The 19,459-nt window shown below is 46.2% G+C and overlaps 1 protein-coding gene across 1 annotated transcript; it reads left to right on the plus strand.

Annotated features, from left to right (window-relative positions):
* Positions 1-1,061: 1,061 nt before the first annotated feature.
* Positions 1,062-14,507, plus strand: EXOSC3 (exosome component 3). The gene is made up of 4 exons (XM_083183848.1): positions 1,062-1,449; positions 3,270-3,419; positions 11,437-11,588; positions 13,817-14,507. Exons 1-4 carry the CDS (start codon positions 1,195-1,197, stop codon positions 14,019-14,021), a joined length of 762 nt encoding a protein of 253 aa, XP_083039974.1. The 5' UTR covers positions 1,062-1,194; the 3' UTR covers positions 14,022-14,507.
* Positions 14,508-19,459: the final 4,952 nt, after the last annotated feature.

Genomic DNA, 19,459 nt, shown 5'->3' on the forward strand with positions numbered 1-19,459 from the left:
AGGGGAGGGGCTACAGGCTAATTGTAGTAGTAGTACAGAGACCGGTAGCCCCACAGGAAGGGACCCTGAGATATATAAGGGGGCAAACCCAACGTATTCAATATTCAATTATCTACTGTGTTTACCACGCAGGGCTATTCAATTATTAGTCAATTTTCCCTGTGTGTAAAATCATAGATTCTACGGGCTAATACTGCGGAGAACAATCTATGTTAAGTGCACCACCTAGGTCAGGGTTAGAGAACCTTTGGCCCCAGCTGTTGTTGGACTACACATCCCAGCATTCCCTGCAACAGTTTTATCATGGCCAAATAGCAAATTGTAGCAGGGCATGCTGGGATGTGTAGTCCAACAACAGCTGGAGGGCCAAAGGTTCCCCATCTCTGACCTACGACTTTGCTCTGTTTCTGGATTCCCTCTTAACGAATGATTGCTATTACCCATACCTCCCAACTTTTCATTGGAAGAAATAGGGACACTCGCGCGGCGAAGCCGCGCGAGCGTCCGAAAAGGGGGCGTGGCGTATGCAAATGAGGGCGCGGCTTATGCTAATTAGCCGCGACCTCATTTTCATACGAGAATAGACGCTGTGCGCATGTGCACAGCGTCTATTCTACTACATTGGGGGGTCTCCCAACTGCCACCCCCCCGCAGCGGGACAATGCCTGCCGCGGGTGGGACGTCGGGACAGGACCCGAAAATCGGGACTGTCCCGACGGAATCGTGACAGTTGGGAGGTATGTATTACCTGTTCTAAACAGGTAAATGGGTAAGAAAGGTGTTTCCACACAGGTAATAACAATCAAACATTAAGAGGGAAGTCCAGAAACAGAGCATTGTGTCCCTCCTGGAAAGGGTCATGTTGGGAGGTATGGTACACTAACTCAAACCATAAATAACTGGCTTTTTTACACAAACTGAGCCGCAGAGCCGCCCAAAGGATCTAGATCTTTTCACTGACCGACCCGGGTCCGCTCAGTGAGCCGTTTTGCCCATCTCTACCGCAGACACAGAGAGGTGAACCAGCATTTTTGAGACTGGCAGCTGAGCTGGTTGCCAGCACTGCCGCCTCCTCCCCGCACAGAGCAAGTCTTCCCCCCAGTCCCCCGCCCTCCCTAGTTGTCACAGTCACCACTTCCTGGACAGCCCCCTCCCGCTGCTGTTGCCGCTGTACAGGCCACGCCGGCCGGCAGCATGTCGTCTAATTCTGCGGCGGTTGCAGTGATGGATGCGGTGGGGCAGATCGTGTTACCGGGCGATGTGCTCCTACTCCCGGCCGAGGCCGCAGATGCCCCGCTCTCCCTCACTCCGTCCGCGTCCTCCGGCCGGCTGCGGGTGGTGTCTGGTCCCGGGCTGAGGCGGCTGGGAGAGGATCTACAGGTCACCAAATGCGGACTGCTCCGGCACCGGGAGCCCTCCGTGTACTGGGTGGACTCGCAGCAGAAGAGGGTAATAGCACCAGGAGACCTCACATAGTATATGTATATAACTTGCAGTAAGACTGGCTGCAATGCTCCATCACTTGTACTTGCTGGCTGCTATGCTATGCTGATTGGTAATGGTGCTGTTGTGTTGGGTGCCGGACGGGGTTCCGATTGTGGGTGCCGGACGGCTCTCCGACAGTCGGGATTCCGACAGTCATTACTCCGATGTCGGAATCCCGACTGCTCCCTTGTGGGGGTCCACGACCCCCATAGAGGGAGAATAAAATAGGTGGCCCATAGAGGGAGAATAAAATAGGTGGCGAGCGCAGCTCGCCACCGTGCCCGCAGCGTGGTGAGCGCAGCGAGCCCGCAAGGGGCTTCATTGCGCTCCCCCTGCTGTGCAGTCGGGATTCCAACGGCTGAGTAATGACTGTCGGAATCCCGACCGTCTGGTATTTATACCACACGACCGACAGTCGGGATCCCAACAGGCATTTACCCAACGTTAAAACACCGACAAATGTGTTCCCGACAGCCACCGGCTATTCTCCCTCGTGGGGGTCCAAGACCCCCATAGAGGGAGAATAGAATAGGTGGCAAGCGTAGCGAGCCACCGTGCCTGCAGCGAGTCCACAAGGAGCTTTGTTGCGCTCGCCATGCTGTCTGAGTCCAGCCATTCGGGATCCCTATACCACACCCGTTGTGTTTACATGTGAGAAATGTATACACTATACCGGATCAAGTGGTCGGATCCTATTAAATGCTGCTTTCAGCCCAAATTCCCTACAATAATGATAAACTTTAAATAAACTCAACGGTTCTTTTATAGCTACAACTATACATATACCCCTTTCACACGTATCTATCGCACATATACTCACAGCAACCCAGGATTTCTGCATACGTGAAAGGAAACAACCTGGGACTAAAGACCGATACACACTGGATGACTCGCTTCATGAGCAATATCATCAGCTTTGAACTCTTTGCCAAACGATATGTGCGTACATACGGAATGATATAATTCAGCGACATCATCGGGCCCCCTGCTCATTGTTTGTTGTTCATTGCATAATCACTGAGTGATATAAACAATATTATTTCAGTCCCGACATATCTACGATGCATAGCACAAAGTATTGACATTCAGTATTTTGCACATGTGCTGGACCCATACTGTGTGTGTGTAGTTCAAGTTTGGGATGGCAGACACAGGGCGGCACTAAACTGTCAGTTATTGACAGTGATGGTATTTGGTGGTGGTGGTGGCGAAGACCTCAGGTTGTACAGTATAAACGGTTAAGGATATATTTGGGATGGCAGAAATATTGGAACATTGAGATAAACGTAATAGTCTTTGAGAAGCAGGCATTGGTGTGATTCCATGGCATAGAGTCTACCAGTTGTTTTACAACAATAATACTTAAAAGAGGTTTTACATTTAAAAAAAAAATGCTGCTTTAAAACATTGGGCACTCACTGGAATTATGCCAATGCCTGGGTCTCACAGACTTACAGATCCCCAATAGAGTAAAGGTGCATACACACTGAGAGTATTTGCCCAGCAATGATCGCTAAAATAGCTGGGCTGGAAATAGCTCAGTGCTTTTTCATAGCAGGATGCAGACTGAACAGCGGCGATGGTGCGGGAGTGCGCATCAGCACTCAACGCCTGTCCATACATACTGGGTGGCTTTTGAGCTGAAAGCAGCTCAAACGGTGAAACTGAACTCAGCTCAAAATTGCCCAGTGTGTATGGGCCTTTAGTGAACATTTTCAGTTGTTTTGCAGGACACTTGTTCTCCTGTCCTATTGTTCTAACATCCACCTGTCTTTTATTTGTAGTATGTCCCTGTGAAAGGGGACCATGTTATTGGAATTGTCACCACTAAGTCGGGAGATATTTTCAAAGTTGATGTTGGGGGCAGTGATCAAGCATCTTTATCATTTTTAGCCTTTGAAGGTGCCACTAAAAAGAACAGACCAAACGTAAAGGTAAGTTTCCTTGTACCTTTTTTCCTTACAATTGTGCTCCCTTTCGATTACATTTTTGAAAGAAGACCTCTATGAAGGAAATCCTCAAGTGCCGATGTATAAAACTTTTTTTTTTTCAATAAAAATAAGTAGAAACTGAAGTTTGGCCATAATTATATGGTTTGCGGCTATGTACTGATAACATACAGTAATGCAGGACATGTCTTAAACATTGTGCAGTATGCTAATTAGAACTACAGATTTATGACTCCTATGTTACTAAACCCTATAAAGAAAAGCTTTTTAGAGTTGGCCCGTGTAAGTTTAAACCTTCTAAAGATGGTGTAAACTCATTTTAAACTATAGAGGAATAGTAGTGGGAGGAATCTCTCTCATTCCCTCTTCCGATGCTTTCACCCTGTTCTCGACCTGATCTTGGAAACTAACACCGTGCGTGCACATGTGCAGTGTCATAAAAAGGTATGTGAATTCGATAATTTGCAGCCCATTCCAACAAAACAGGTCCGACTTTAAAAAGTCAGATCTAACACCCTTCAATGCTGTCATTATTGGCAGCATTGAATAGATAAGTGCCGATATTTCCCCTGTCAGGAAATATCGGCACAGATTGAACACCCCCCTTAGACTGCAGCATGACTTATACTGCATGCTTCAACTATTACCAGTAGTACTACAACTATTTCCCTGCAAAATATATGAAGTATCCCTCAGTAAATTCTGTAATCTTTATTATCACTGTGTAAATGTTGAAGAAACACTTGCAGTATATGTCTGCTATATACAATAAGAATCTGAGCTGAGAGCCTGATTCAGATATGATTGCTCATCTGCAAAGTTGCTGATGACTGCGAGTGAATTGTAAAAATATTGCTCCAGTATTTGCTATCCTGTCACACATCCATGCACAATTCAAGAACCATCTAATGGTTTTCCTAGTCTACACAAATGTAAGTGACACTTCCACTACAGGCTGATCGAAGCTAGCGCTGACATCACAGACCCTCCCTTAAAACGCATGGGCATGCTTGCATTTTTTCCAGTCACTTCCAGAAAACTGATGGTTACCACCCCCAAAAATGCTGACTTCCTGTCACTCAAATTGCGATTCGATCCTTTTGCTTTTTCTGTCGCTATTCTGGCTTGTTCATATTACGATCTGTACTGAATGCGCTGTTAGGTACTTATGTATTTGCTAAGCTATTTGATTTGCGTACAAAAATTGCATTGCATTGCATGCGATCGCACTGCGCATAAAATCGCATTCGATTTTATAGGGTGCGATGCCATTTAATTTAGTATACACTTGTATGACATACAATGGGATTTAGGCACCCCTCCACTATCATTGCGTGGCGAGCGGCGGCGGATTACGTTACGTGTATTCTGCGTCCCCTCGCGGGGCTCGCCACTATATAAATTCAACTTTAAGCCGATGCGGATAGTGGAGGTATGAAAAGGTCGGGAGGATGCGTTCCGCTGCCCCTCGCGGGGCTTGCTATGCTTTGGGGTGGCGTAGATAGTGGGGGGGTGCTTAAATCCCATTGTATGTCATGCAAGTGTATAGTACATTAAATGGCATCACACCGCCCAAGGACAGAGAGCAGTGAATAAATTACACAGGAAAATGCGATGTGATTTCCCTATGGTGCCGTACGTATGCTAATTGGGTGCCCTACTAATACATAAGTACCCGCAGTTATTTGATAATCGAGTGGCTTGTGAATTTGAACATCACAAATTAACTCTGAATAACCGCTTGAAAAATTGCTTAGTGTGTATGAAAGATAATTGGTATTGTGGTAAGCTCTTTCCTGAGCTTACCTGTTATGTGAAAGCAAAAATCTTTGAATATTTATATTTCTCTTTCAATGGTCCTGGTGACACAGCTTCACATTGGGATGTAGGAGGGTCCGCAGGAGCCAGGCACCTATCCTAAAGCTTTTGGAGGGTAGGCTCCTCCCCTACTGCATCCCAGATTCCTCAGTTCGTGTTAGGTGCCCACTGGAGTGGGTGCTATTCTAAAGGGCTGCTGGAGCAGCCGAAGGAGTAGAGTTAGTTAGGGTTTTTATTATTTTATTAACTTCTACACTAGCTAGGTAGGCACAGTGTGAGGATTCTCATTAGTGAATCCTCACACTGCTAGCGCAGCAGGAGCTGACAGAAACGAGTCCTGTCAGCTCACTGTGCACGAGGGAGACGCTGTCTGGCCTCCCTGTGCAGCGCTTACAGCTTCTTTTAAGAAGCTGCCTGGGCTCCGGAGCGCTCTGAAACCGGCTTCACGCTAGGTGGGGATCATGGGGGACAGGCGCTCCGTGATGGCGGCGGCCATTTTCTGCGGAGCTTACACACTGAGCTCCTATACTGAGAGGACAGCAGTGTTGTTACAGGCATGTTCCGAGTGGTCCCCAGCTGAGGGGGAGATACTGGAACGAGGAGATCCTACAATGGGAGCGGCTGTCTGGGGGTAGTTGGCGCCAAAAGTCACAGACCCCGCAGCAGCAGGGACTTGGTCCCTTCCCTCACTCTGTTTTTGGCGCCATTCAGAACGCTTGCAGCGGAGCTGAGCTGGCTTACTGATCCTGACAGAGTGATTGGATTTCCTGGGCTTCGCTTTCCCCATTCTGAAGACTACAGAAAGCTAAGTGGCTGAGTACACTGTATATAATGTATGTACATTTAATGCTGTGACTGTGTTATTGAGAACATCATGTCTGAGCAACAGTCTGTGGTTTTGGGGGAGGGAGCCTTTAATGCAATGAGCGCTTGCAGTGGTTGTACACTGAAATTTGTCCCTAAGGGGGGCTTTTGTATTTTATGCGCTGCTGTGAAACCCATGGGGAGTGAACCCCAGAGGGTAGTGCATCGGACCTTGCGAGGGTTAAGTCCCTGAGACAGGTCGGAAAATGCTTTGGTGCATTACTGGACAGGCAGAGTGATGGCTGGTAATTTCCCTAGACCAGGGCCATTCTCTCAGCAGTCCGGCCAGCTCTTTGCCTCGGACCCAGACAGATCCTGACTTATACAAGTCATGCAGGATACTGCTATGGGAATCAGCAGGTTTAAATTACTTGTTTGACAAGCTTTATGGTTACTCTGGGGGGACCCCTAAAAGGTCTGATTCAGTGCCATTATTAGCTGCTGATGAGGAGGGAGAGTACACAGACATACCCTGGGTTCAGGGTGATGTTTCTGAAGAGTCCTCACCCTCAGGGGTGGAGGATTTGATTACTGCTGTAAACAGGCATTGAATTTGTCTGTGAAGTAAAAAACTCCTGCTAAGGTTGTTTTTAAGAGACAGCGTGAGGGAAATGATATCTCTCTGCAGACAAGGGTTTACAAGATTTATTGGAAAACCCCTGATATCTCTCTGCAGACAAGGGTTTACAAGATTTATTGGAAAACCCCTGACAAAAGGCTTTAGATGCCAAAATAGATGGTTAAGCCTGTATCCCATGCCTGAGGATCATGCAGACCTCTGGGAGAAAGTTCCAGTGGTAGAGGCTTCTGTGGTATACTTGTCAAAAACCAACTGTGCTACCAGTGCAAGCCTTCAAGCAAGCAAGTCCTCTGATTGGCTTCAGTCTGGGTCTCTAAGGCCAGGATTGGTGGGTCAGTGACCTGTGCTCTAGTTGACATACTGTCTTTTGTGTGTTGTTACTAGGCAGAGAAGTATAATGCTGCTGCAGAAATGTGATGCAGGCTGAGCAGGAAGCTCTCAAAATGGCTGCCAGAGTTTCCTCAGTGTTTGGAATGCCAGGAGAGTGCTCTGGCTTATAGCTTGGAAGGCAGATAACAAGTCTAAAAAGGCTTAGAGGCATTTGCTTTTAAAGGAAAGCTGTTATTGGTTTACAACTGGAAGAGATTAATAAGCAGGCCACAGGTGGAAAAAAGCACTTTCCTGCCTACCCCTGCAGCCAAAGCAGACATCAAGGTTTTCTGCTTTCAGGCCATCCTTTCGGCCCTCCCCTAGAGGAGGTGCGTCCTTTTGAGGACAGTCTTTTAAGGGATAGTCTCAGTCCTCCAGGGGCAAGGCCCCAAAGTCAAAATTTGGTTCTTTTTATAAGAAACCATAGGAGAGGAAAAATCCTCCGCATACTGCCAGGGGTTTTGCCCGGCGGTGTTTAAGGAGGGGGGACGTCTGTCACTGTTCAGAGACGCAGGGGCACTGTTAAGACCGGAACGCTTGGGTTAGAAATATAACCCAGGGTTAAAAGATTCCCTTCAAAGTTCTTCCACCGAGAAGGTTCATTCCTACACCACTGCCAAAGGAGGCTCGGCTCCGTACAGCTCTCTTGGGAGCGGCTCATTCTCTTTTAGAGAAGGGTGTGGTAGTCCCGGTCCCCAGAGCGGAGGGAAAAAAGGCTTTTATTTCACTCTGTTTTTGGTGCCCAAACCAGACGGGTCTTTCAGCTGATCCTAAACTTAAAGGCATTAATAGCTTTTTGTGGGTAGACCATTTCAAAATAGAGTCTCTACGGTCTGTGCTGCTAAGCCGGGACCAGGGAGAATTTTTAGCGTCCATGAAGGTCCAGGACGCATACTTGCAGGTTCCTATCCACCCGGAACTATTGGGGTGTGCAATAGGAGACCTTCTCCTGTAATTACAGGCGTTGCCTTTTGGTCTGGCCACAGCGTCAAGGGTATTCACCAAATAATGTCAGAAATGGCGGATGTGCTTCGACTGACGAAAATCATGGTTATTCCATTTTTGGACGACCTGCGGTTTAAAGCGGAGTCAGCAGACAAGTGAAGAGTCACTTGGCAGAAACCATCAGGTTTTGCAGATTCACGGCTGGCTTTTAAATTTACAAAAATCTCAATCGGTGCCGTCACAGACTCCAATTCTTGGGGATTGGTCTGGATACCCAGTTGCATTGGGTGTTTCTACCAGAGGCATAGGCCAGGGATCTGGCTGCCTTGGTACAGGAGATCCTAGGGTCTCAGAGCACAGCAGTATGGGGGTGACTCAAACTGCTGGGGAAGATGATGGCGTCTTTCGAGACGTTACAGTTCACCAGGTTCCACTCTAGAGTGTCCCAGCGGACAGGGAACTCTCAGACCATGAGGTCAGAACAAATGGTGTTGTTTTCAGAAACTCGATCCTTCCTAAAATGGTGGATGGAGGTGGATTCCCTTCGGGGGAGTCGGTCCCTGCAGTCCTGGAGCTGGGTGGTAGTCACTACCGACGCCAGTCTCAGAGGCTGAGGGGCAGTTGTCGTGGACCTGCGTCTGCAGGGCTTGTGGACTTTAGAGCAGAAAGACTGATACTTTACAGTCTGCCTTACTGATCAACATCTTGGAACTGAGGGCTGTGTGGAAGAGGTTTTCTCTGGCGGGAGAAAAGATTACAAGAGCTCCCTTTTAGGCATTCAGACCGACAACGTCACAGCTGTGGCGTATCTGAATCACCAGGGAGGCACACACAGCAATCTGGCCATGTGGGAAGTGTCCCGAATCTTCTTGTGGGCGGAACAGAATGTTCTAGCATTATCAGCAATCTTCATACCAGGAGTGGAGAATATAGAGGCCGACTTCCTGAGCAGGGAGAAACTGATGGAAGGAAAATGGAGGCTGAATCCACAAGTATTCCACTAGATTACAATAAGGGGGAAACCCCGGATAGGGACCTGAAGGCATACAGGTTCATCCATCAGGTACCCAGGTTGTATGACAGGACGTGGGATCCACTGGCAGAAGCAGTGGATGCCATGACTATCCCCTGGGAGGGGAATCTTCTTTATGATTTAACGCCAGTTCCAATGCTGGCAAGAGAGTTGAAAACAATACAGGCCCAGACAATTCCAGTAATTTTAGTGGCCCCAGATTGGCCAGGGAGATCCTGGTACTCGAGGCTTCAGAGATTCTCTGTGGACTCGTGGCGTCTACATCTGAGGTCAGACCTTCTAAAACAAGGACCGTTCAACCAGCTGGATTCAGCTCGATTAATTTTGACGGTCTGGCTGTTGAAAACGCCATTTTGAGGAATATAGGATTCTCAAAGGCGGTGGTTAACGCAATGAGGAAAGCCAAAAAGTCAGTGTCTTCTGTAAATTATTTTGGGGCCTGGAAGACCTATATTTGGTGGTGTGTAAGACAGAGGTCACGCACATCGAGATTTAAAATGGCTAAATTGTTGGAGTTTTTTACAGGAGGGCCTTTCCTCTGGGTTAGGCCTTCAGTCACTCAGAGTACATATCTCGACCGTGTCAATTTTTCTTTTCAAAGAAGGATTGCGTTAGAACCAGAAGTACAGACCTTCCTGCAGGGGGTTTATCTATTGAAACCTCCCTACAACCAACCAGTAGCGCCAGGGGAATTATCTCTGGTTCTGGAGTACCTTAAAGAGGCGTCTTTTGAGCCGTTAAGGTCGGTTGACCTTAGTTTCCTTTCAGGGAAGCTGGTATTTTTGTTGGCGGTGGCGTCAAGGAAAAAAAAAAAAAAAAAAAAAAAATATATCGGAGTTGATTGCTTTGTTCTTCAAGTCTTCCTCCCTTATATGTCACGATGATAGGGCTGCCTTTCGGACAGTACCCCTAGATTTTTACCAAAAGTAGTCTCTGCTTTTCATCTAAATCAGGAGATTGTTCTGCCTGTGTTTCAACCCTCAGAGGGTTGTTAGGAAAAGGGACAAATTAAGGAATTTGGATGTTGTGCGCGTCTTGCGCGTTTATGTGGACAGAGTTAAGAGTGTCAGAAAGACTGATACTTTACTGGTTTGTATGACATACACAAACTTAGTTGGCCTGCTTCTAAGCAGACCATTGCTAGGTGGTTGCGCTCTGTTATTGCGTTTACATATACTAAAGTTGGTAGGCCTGTACCGGCCAGGATTAATGCGCATACCACCAGGTCGGTTGCCACCTCTTGGGCGGTTCGACATGGGGCAACAGCTGAGCAGGTTTGCAGGGCTGCCACTTGGTCTTCTGTTCATACTTTTGCCAAATTCGATAGGTTCCGTGAGTTCGCGTCGGTGGACGCATCATTCGGGCAAGCAGTGATGAAAACTGCAGACCTGAGCGTACCCACCCAAAAGGACCGGCTCTGGAACGTCCCAATGTGAAGCTGTGTCACCAGGACCATTGAAAGAGAAAAAGGGATTTTTGTAAGAACTTACCGTTCGAATCCCTTTCTCTGATATGGTCCTGGTGACACAGCGATCCCTCCCTTACGCTCAGTAAGTATGCCAGTGTTCATGATGTTTCATGTTATAATTGGTTGAAAAGTTAAATTTAAAATTGTGCATATAATATGTGCAGGTGTTTGTACTGAGTTAATGTATTCCAGTGGCTTTGAAAGATTGAACTGAGGAATCTGGGATGCAGTAGGGGAGGAGCCTACCCTCCAAAAGCTTTAGGATAGGTGCCTGGCTCCTGCGGACCCTCCTACATCCCAATGTGAAGCTGTGTCACCAGGACCATATCAGAGAAAGGGATTCGAACGGTAAGTTCTTACAAAAATCCCTTTTTCAACATTTAAAATCCACCACAACTGTGTTTTTTAAGAGATTTTACTTTTGTGTGTTAAAGGCCCCCATATATTAGGCTGACTTGTCCTGATTTCTCTGGCAGCTCCCCGAGAGGGCTCACACACGATTAGGCAGTTGATGTGCCAAGTTTTGCATGTGATATGCCAAGTTTTGCATGTGATATATCGCAACGCGATTTATCACATGCAACTCCTGGGGAGCTAAAGGCGGAGGGGCTCACGGAGAGTGAGGCAGGGAAAGCCGGCAGCCGAGCCGCAAACGAATACCCATGCAAATAAATGGTAAGTCACTGATTGACTGAGAGCTCTCAGCCAATCAGTGACTGCCCATTCATTTGTATATATTTTTTTTTATTTGCCAGTCGCTCCTCTCCGTCTGTTTATGGCGTCCTCTGCCCGGCTCTGTGCTGCACATGCGATTTATCTTATGTGCACCCCATCCGACCTCCAATGCGCACTGAGGCTAATGTGGTTGTGACTTATTTGCAAACAGTATTTGCAATGTTATATAATATGTATTGTTTTATTGAAGGTCGGAGATCTAATTTATGGTCAGTTCATTGTTGCCAATAAAGACATGGAACCGGAATTGGCATGTATAGACAGTTCTGGGAAAGCCAATGGAAAGGGTGTTATTGGACAAGATGGCCTCATGTTTAAAGTCTCCTTGGGATTAGTAAGAAGGTAAGAATATTTGATATCTATTAGTCCGACACCTGTTTGAAAAGTGAATACTTGGAGCTACTTTGAATATTTCATGGATACAGACTTAAAACTAGCTTCTCCTCTTCCAATAACAATTCATTCAATAAGCAGAGAAAGAGCACAGGCAGTGTTGGGAAAAATGAGGCAATTAACAGTACTTGTACAGCCCTCTGCATAAAGTTTTTCACCAATGTCCCCTTCCCCTAGCAAGATCCATTGTGGCTGCTACATGGCGCAGTTTTCCCTTGAATGGCGGTTCCTGCTGTTCATCTTTCCTGGCTTTTGACTTTAAAGAGAAACATTGGTAAAATCTTAAGTGTAATGTAGCTTTAAATATACATTTAAAACATTGCTCGGTACTCTTTACCTAGCACGGCGCCCACGATTTTGATCGTGGGCATCGCAGGTAAAAGAATCGCGGGCATTGAATGCACTAAAAATCGGGTGCGACGCGATGCCCGTGATTTCCCATAGGGAACAATGTTAAATGTCTCAATTGACCCGATTTTCCTGTTCAATGCCTCAATTGACCCGATTTTTCCATAGGAAACAATGTTAAATGGCCCACAGAGGCCAAATAGCCACCCTGAAGTGTGAAATGGCCCCCACAATTGTTAACGCCACCCCACGATCAACGTCAACCCGAAGCGTGGCGAGCGGCGGCGGTACGCGTCCTACGACCTTTTCATACCCCCACTATCCACGTCGGCGTGGAGTTGAGAATAGAATAGTGTGGCGAGCGCAGCGAGCTACCGAGCCCGAAGCGTGGCGAGCGGACGCGGATACCTTCACAGGTAAACGCGTCCCTTCGCGGGCTTCACAGGTATCCGCTGCGCTCGCCACGCTTCGGGCTCGGTGGCTCGCCACACTATTCTATTCTCAACTCCACGCCGACGTGGATAGTGGGGGTATGAAAAGGTCGTAGGACGCGTACCGCCGCCCCTCGTGGGCTCGCTGCGCTCGCCACGCTTCGGGTTGACGTTGATCGTGGGGTGGCGTTAACAATTGTGGGGGCCATTTCACACTTCAGGGTGCCTATTTGGCCTCTGTGGGCCATTTAACATTGTTTCCTATGGAAAAATCGGGTCAATTGAGGCATTGAACAGGAAAATCGTGTCAATTGAGACATTTAACATTGTTCCCTATGGGAAATCGCGGGCATCGCGTCGCACCCGATTTTTTTAGTGCATTCAATGCCCGCGATGGGCGCCGTGCTAAGTAAAGAGTACCCATTGCTCTGTAGAAAACACAAAGTCCCAAACATTTTGGCTAATAGATGCCACAATTGAATTTAGTAGGATGGTGTCTGAGAAAACAAGGCCTATATAGGAATCATAGACCTCTATAAAATCACAGCCTGGGTTTTGCGCATGACACAAAGTTGTCATGACAAATAAAATGAGTTTCTCCTGAGTCCTAGTGCTGTAATTGGTGAAGGGCATGTCTGGAGTGACACCTTCCAGCCCAGCTAGCACTTTTCCTGTCTGCCTATAGATGTGTTATCTGGGAGACTCTGGTGCAGGGAAAGGGGTAGAGTGTTGAACTCTTGATGATTATGTCTTGCTGATGGGCAGGTAGGTACATGAAGCTTACATGGAGAAGATGGTGGATTGATGTGGGCTGTAAAGGTTATCTTTTGTTAATGCAGTCACTTACTGGCTCCATTAATCTAGCTCTTAAAATGCACATATAAGTGTCTAGCTAGGAGCAGCCAGAGGATGGGTGGCCAATCGGTGGCTAGAGCTGGTATATGAAAAAAAAGCCTGTAAGGTAAGTGGTTCTGTTAAATGGGCTGTCCATTTTGGGGAGTTTCCAGCATCATATTGCTATTTACCATTGAGTAAAAGTATTGATAATGCTAACTACTCAGTGGATTAAGTACTCATTACAGATTTGGAGTAGTATTATTACACCATAAACAACAAAATGTTAGACCTCCTGAAACGGAAGCCTGGAAGCCTGTCAGCCCCTCAGATTGTTAGAGATAACACATGCTTTAAACTTGCCAACCTACTGTAGGGTTACGACATGAAGTATGGTGGACCGGTTTAGTTACATATATACCCTTTTAGCTATTTAGCATATATTTTTCAGCTTACACATAGCTTTATATACATTAATATCTTACTGTCTTTATTTGCGCTTTTACAATGATTTAGGTAAAAATGTCAGTATGTAATTTTACATTTTTATACCTCTCATTTCAGACTTTTAACACCTCAGAATGAGATTATTCAGGAACTGATGAATGTTTTCCCAATGGAGATGGTTATTGGCATGAATGGACGGATATGGGCGAAAGCTAAAACTATCCAACAGACTATAATTGTAGCAAATCTACTGGAAGCTTGTGAATATCTAACAGCTGCACAGAGAAAGCAGATCTTTGCGAAGTTCTCCAATAACATGTAACTGAGCAAATTGTATTGCTTAGCATTACACATATAGTATGGCTGATATTCTGGGTCCGGCAAAACCACAGGTATGGATCATTGGGTAGACAGCATGATGGTCGACAGGATCATTAGGTCGACAAGCAAAAGGTCAACGTGGGGTATTTCACTTTTTCTTTTGGCCCGAATTTTGACACAGTCGACATGGACACTGAAACGTAGCACCACTCCCCTGGCATGGCGCGCCATGCTTTAAGCATGGTGCCTCCCTGTGCTCGGCACACCATTTTACTCTCCCACCACCCCCTAGTGGATGGTAGGGCATGAAATACCGCCTGTTGGCACATGTCTGCTCAAAAAAAGTGAAATCCCCCATGTCGACCCAATGCTTGTCGACCTAGTGACCGTATCCCTAGAACCACATTGGTACATCTAAAAGTTAATATGCTGTTGTGTTATGTAAAAACTTTTCTATGTTTAATAAAATATTATTTTGTTATCAAAAGCTTCTTAGTGTATTTATACAGCAATTACAACAAACATATTTCATTTGTATATATTTTTCTTTAAAGTGCACATGTGAACCTGATTGTTTTTCAGGGGGCAAATTCATATAACACTCTCCACGAAAAAAAGAGATTGTTTTCTACATATTTGACATAGTTTGACACCTTAGGAACATATTATATATCAGACAACTTAACTCGCTGAGGTTACTCACTGCCCAATCATCTTTCTTACAAACAGTAGTAGCAGTTGCCATGATCATGTTTTCCTTAGTAATAGTCTAAAGGTGCCCATACACTGTGACTGTGTGATGCGCTCTCCCGCAGGCATCCCATCGCACAGCACATAGGGCCTGAATCTAGTTCACTCTTTCTGACAAAATCCTTCTTAGATGGACAAAACCATGTGCACTGCAGGGGGGGCAGATGTAAAATGTGCAGAGGGAATTAGATTTGGGTGAGTTATTTTGTTTCTGTGTAGGGTAAATACTGACTGCTTAATTTTTGCACTGCAATATAGATCTCACTTTGAAGTAAAACCCCACCCAAATCTAACTCTCTCTGCACAAGTAACATCTGCCCCCCTGCAGTGCACATGATTTTGTCCATCTAAGAAGGATTTTGTCAGAAAGAGTAAACTAGAATAAGGCCCATAGTCTCTGCAGCCTGTACTTTTTGAACTAGGTCTCCATAGCACGCAAATTGCATTTGATGAGATCTAGTTCAAAACATGGGAATATTGTACCGTGTATGGACACCTTTAACCTGCTCCCAAACATTTTGAGAAGCAATTGCAAACCACTGTTCTGTTTTGTTGTAGTCCCTGCGCACTGGTCCCTTTTGTTCGGGGTTAGCTGCTTCACTAACCGGGTGACCGACCCGGTTCGAGGTTGGACAGTAATAATGGGGTTTAGTGCAGCGCTCTGCCCCTTTTATTTGAGAGGGTGTCTGTGAAGACGGGGTTTTTTGTTGTTGAGTATGCAAAATAAAGAATAGGCAGGTATTAATGAATAAGCTTTACTTGGCAATGTAAATAAACATAAAAGTGCAACATTGATCAACAAGCGTTACCTATCACAACATGGCATGCACACATATCATAACAGGCATATATACTGATTGCTGAATCAAGCAAGTTTAAGTGCTGTATGGTAGCACTAGAAAAGGGGGTAGTTGCGGCTTCTATAAGCCTGGTGTCCAGTGGGGGTATGGGGAAGTGTGGGTGGTAAACCGTCCGTAGGGAAGTGTTCAGGGGGGCGCATATAAGGCTGCCTGATGTCGGTAACTCAGCTGCGGCGTCCCGCTGCGCCGAGTCTCAGGTGCTGCGCTGATGTTCGGCCGGTGCCGGTGGTTCCTGCAGATGGCCGGTGGTGTGGGAACCGTCCTCAGTTGCGGTGGGGAGTGGTGCGCCGCCGGGACGGGGGGGACCTTGTAGAGTGAGAGCAGGTCCGGGCTCTCCTTGTGTCCTTTGCCCGTACAGCCGACAGTGCAGGTGTCCGGTTGGACCGTATCCCTTTACTTTTCTGACGCTGCGGGTGTGGGGACGTGGAGTGTCTGACGGGGGGCCGTGGGCAGGTGGAGCTTTTGATCAAAAGCTCCACCTGCCCACGGCCCCCGTCAGACACTCCACGTCCCCACACCCGCAGCGTCGGACAGTAAAGGGATACGGTCCAACCGGACACCTGCACTGTCGGCTGTACGGGCAAAGGACACAAGGAGAGCCCGGACCTGCTCTCACTCTACAAGGTCCCGGCGGTGCACCACTCCCCACCGCAACTGAGGACGGTTCACACACCACCGGCCGTCTGCAGGAACCACCGGCACCGGCCGAACATCAGCGCAGCACCTGAGACTCGGCGCAGCGGGACGCCGCAGCTGAGTTACCGACATCAGGCAGCCTTATATGCGCCCCCCTGAACACTTCCCTACGGACGGTTTACCACCCACACTTCCCCATACCCCCACTGGACACCAGGCTTATAGAAGCCGCAACTACCCCCTTTTCTAGTGCTACCATACAGCACTTAAACTTGCTTGATTCAGCAATCAGTATATATGCCTGTTATGATGTGTGCATGCCATGTTGTGATAGGTAACGTTTGTTGATCAATGTTGCACTTTTATGTTTATTTACATTGCCAAGTAAAGCTTATTCATTAATACCTGCCTATTCTTTACTTTGCATACTCAACAACAAAAAACCCTGTCTTCACAGACACCCTCTCAAATAAAAGGGGCAGAGCGCTGCACTAATTGCAAACCACTGTCATCACTGAGATGTCAGGAAAACCTTTTTCTGCAGTTACCACTCAGCAGTTGAGAAATGCTGTTGTAGATGTAGCAGTTAGGGATTGCAGTAGTTTAGTGATGTTCATACCAATAATTTATTCACCTAAGTAAAGGTGGCCATACACACGCAGATTTATCTTCAGATCTGGCTGGTTGGAACAAAAACATGGCTATGGATAAGAGCAAATGACAGTTGACCATTTGCTTGGAAATGCTGGAAAACTGAAACTGTCACTCATCCATAACCATGTTTTTGTTCCAACCAGCCAGATCTGAAGATAAATCTTACTAGTGTATGGGCACCTTAAGGGATGGGGAACCTTCGGACTTCCAGCTGAACTACACATCCCAGCATGTATTTCTACAGTTTTGCCATTTGGCCATGTTAAAACTGTTGCAGGGCATGCTTGGATGTTTAGTCCAACAACAGCTGGAGGGCCGAAGGTCCCAATCTCTGACCAAAGAGTATCCCATTCAACCTACACAACAATCTGGGATTATTTGTAAATATTAGGTTGGGATAACAACATAAAAGGGACATGGCAGGTAGTCAATGCAAACCTGTTCGGGATATTTGCAATATGTTAATATTGGGAACTTTGAGGTGGGGTACACCTTGCCATCATTGCTTTTGTTCTACAAATAAATTTCCAACATGCACTTTTTTTTCTCTAGCCTTTGTTTTGTTGATGGGGGTCATCCTATTTGTATGCTTTATGCCCCATTCTATACTTGTGTGCAGTATCTATGACTACAGTTCTGTTCAGATTCATCATTCTAGATCAGCAAATAGCAGTTCCATATATGCTGATCATCTATCAGCAGATGGCTCACTATTGCTCTGGCCTGTGTTCCAATTTGTCCCTACTCTTATCATAGATGCTGTATGATGTCTTACATTGGTCACAAAGTATTAGAAACTGTTTCAGAATGCTTAGCTTGTCAGAGCTAGCCAACACTGCACAAAGCTGGATCACCTGACAAAAATAAACTCCCCAAAGGCATCCCTCAGAACCTGTTTTTAGTAGCTTGGAACACTGAACGCCACAACATTGTAAACAGATGGGACTGTAAAGCCACTCACTGCTATGTTTTTTTTTTTAGATGTTTTCTTAAAAAAATAAAATCTCTAAAAGGGTAATCCCAACCTAAACGTAATGTGTAATTAGGGTGACACATAGTTAACACCTTCCAGATAAAGGACAGTTACGTTTGATCAGCAGGGTAAACAGTTTTAAAGTTCAGAAAAAAAAACCCACATCTGAGCATATGATTCCATTTGTCCCAGGTGATATGTAAAGGTCCATACACAATGGGTGTTCTTGCCCAGCGTGCATGGATAACGATGATGGGGAAAATCGCTGGGCTGAACAAAATACGCTTTTTGCCCGTTTTAGTGATTTTCCCCCGAATGGACAATTTTCTATAGCAGGACGCTATGGAAAGCCATCCACCCCATTGGTCATCTTCTTTAAATTCCAGCAGATGATGTGGGAGCGAATATCCGCGCTCATCACTGCTCCGTGAACACTGGGTGGCTTTTGAGCTGAAAGCAGCTCAAATGAGTAAACTGAGATGCATTCAGCTGAAAGTTGCCCAGTGTGTATGGGCTTGTAGACTAGTTGGTAATGTCCATGTCCTGCACAGATCCTTTACTGTTTCTTCTATTATACAGAGTGCTGGTAGAGGAGTATTTAACTGGACATAACAGATTATGGTAGAATTGTAAGCTTGCAGCAGGGCCCTCTAACCCCCAAGTCTCCCTGTTGTTACCCAGTTTGTTTTATCACTGTCTACTATTGTAAAGCGCAACGGAATCTGCTGCGCTATATAAAAAACTGTAAATAAATAGTGGCATCATAACCAACCAATGATCAGGAAAGCAGATAGGAGTTGGCAGGAGGATTCAATTACCCCCAAAAGTGGATTAAAAAGAACAAGGACAGAGGGTGTGGTGAGGAAAGAGGAATTGCAACGTGCATGCTATGGCTAGCATCATATGAGGATATAAAGGGGGTATACACACAGGGCAATTTTCAATTTTGGGCTGTTTCCTAAGTGATCTGTCTTTCAGTGTACAGCCCAGTGATGCAGAGTCCCGCATTGCTTGAGCACATGCAATCACTAGGTAGATCACCTGCATGTGCTTCAAGAACACTGAGTTAACACACCATCGCTAGGTGTATGGGTGATCTAGCAAGCAATGTATACTGAACGATCTGCCTAGCCTAAATAGCTTCACACACATCTCTACGCATAACTCTCCCCATGTGCATGGGGCTTTAGATAATACAGCAATAGCTATTTCTGACCATCAACAATGTTTGCAAAATATAGTGCTTAAGTCCGGTACACACTACGCAATTATTGGGAGGATTCGCCAGGTGTTCAGCTAAGATTTTATGGTGTGTGTCATCATGACTGTTTTGTGCAAACGCAGATAAAATGTACAGAAATGCATGGTTTTGATTACGTAATCAATCAGCATGGATGGTGTAATGGTTAGCATTACTGCCTCACAGCACTGAGCTCATGGGCTTGATTCCAACCATGGCCCTAACTGTTGAGTTTGTATATTTTACCCATACAAAATTTACTGCTAGGTCAATTGGTTCCCAACACAGATTGGCCTTAGTGTTTGCATGTTCTAGGAAATATAGAG

The sequence above is a fragment of the Crinia signifera genome, chromosome 1, assembly GCF_055691185.1.
Source record: "Crinia signifera chromosome 1, ASM5569118v1, whole genome shotgun sequence".
Classification (NCBI taxonomy): domain Eukaryota; kingdom Metazoa; phylum Chordata; class Amphibia; order Anura; family Myobatrachidae; genus Crinia; species Crinia signifera.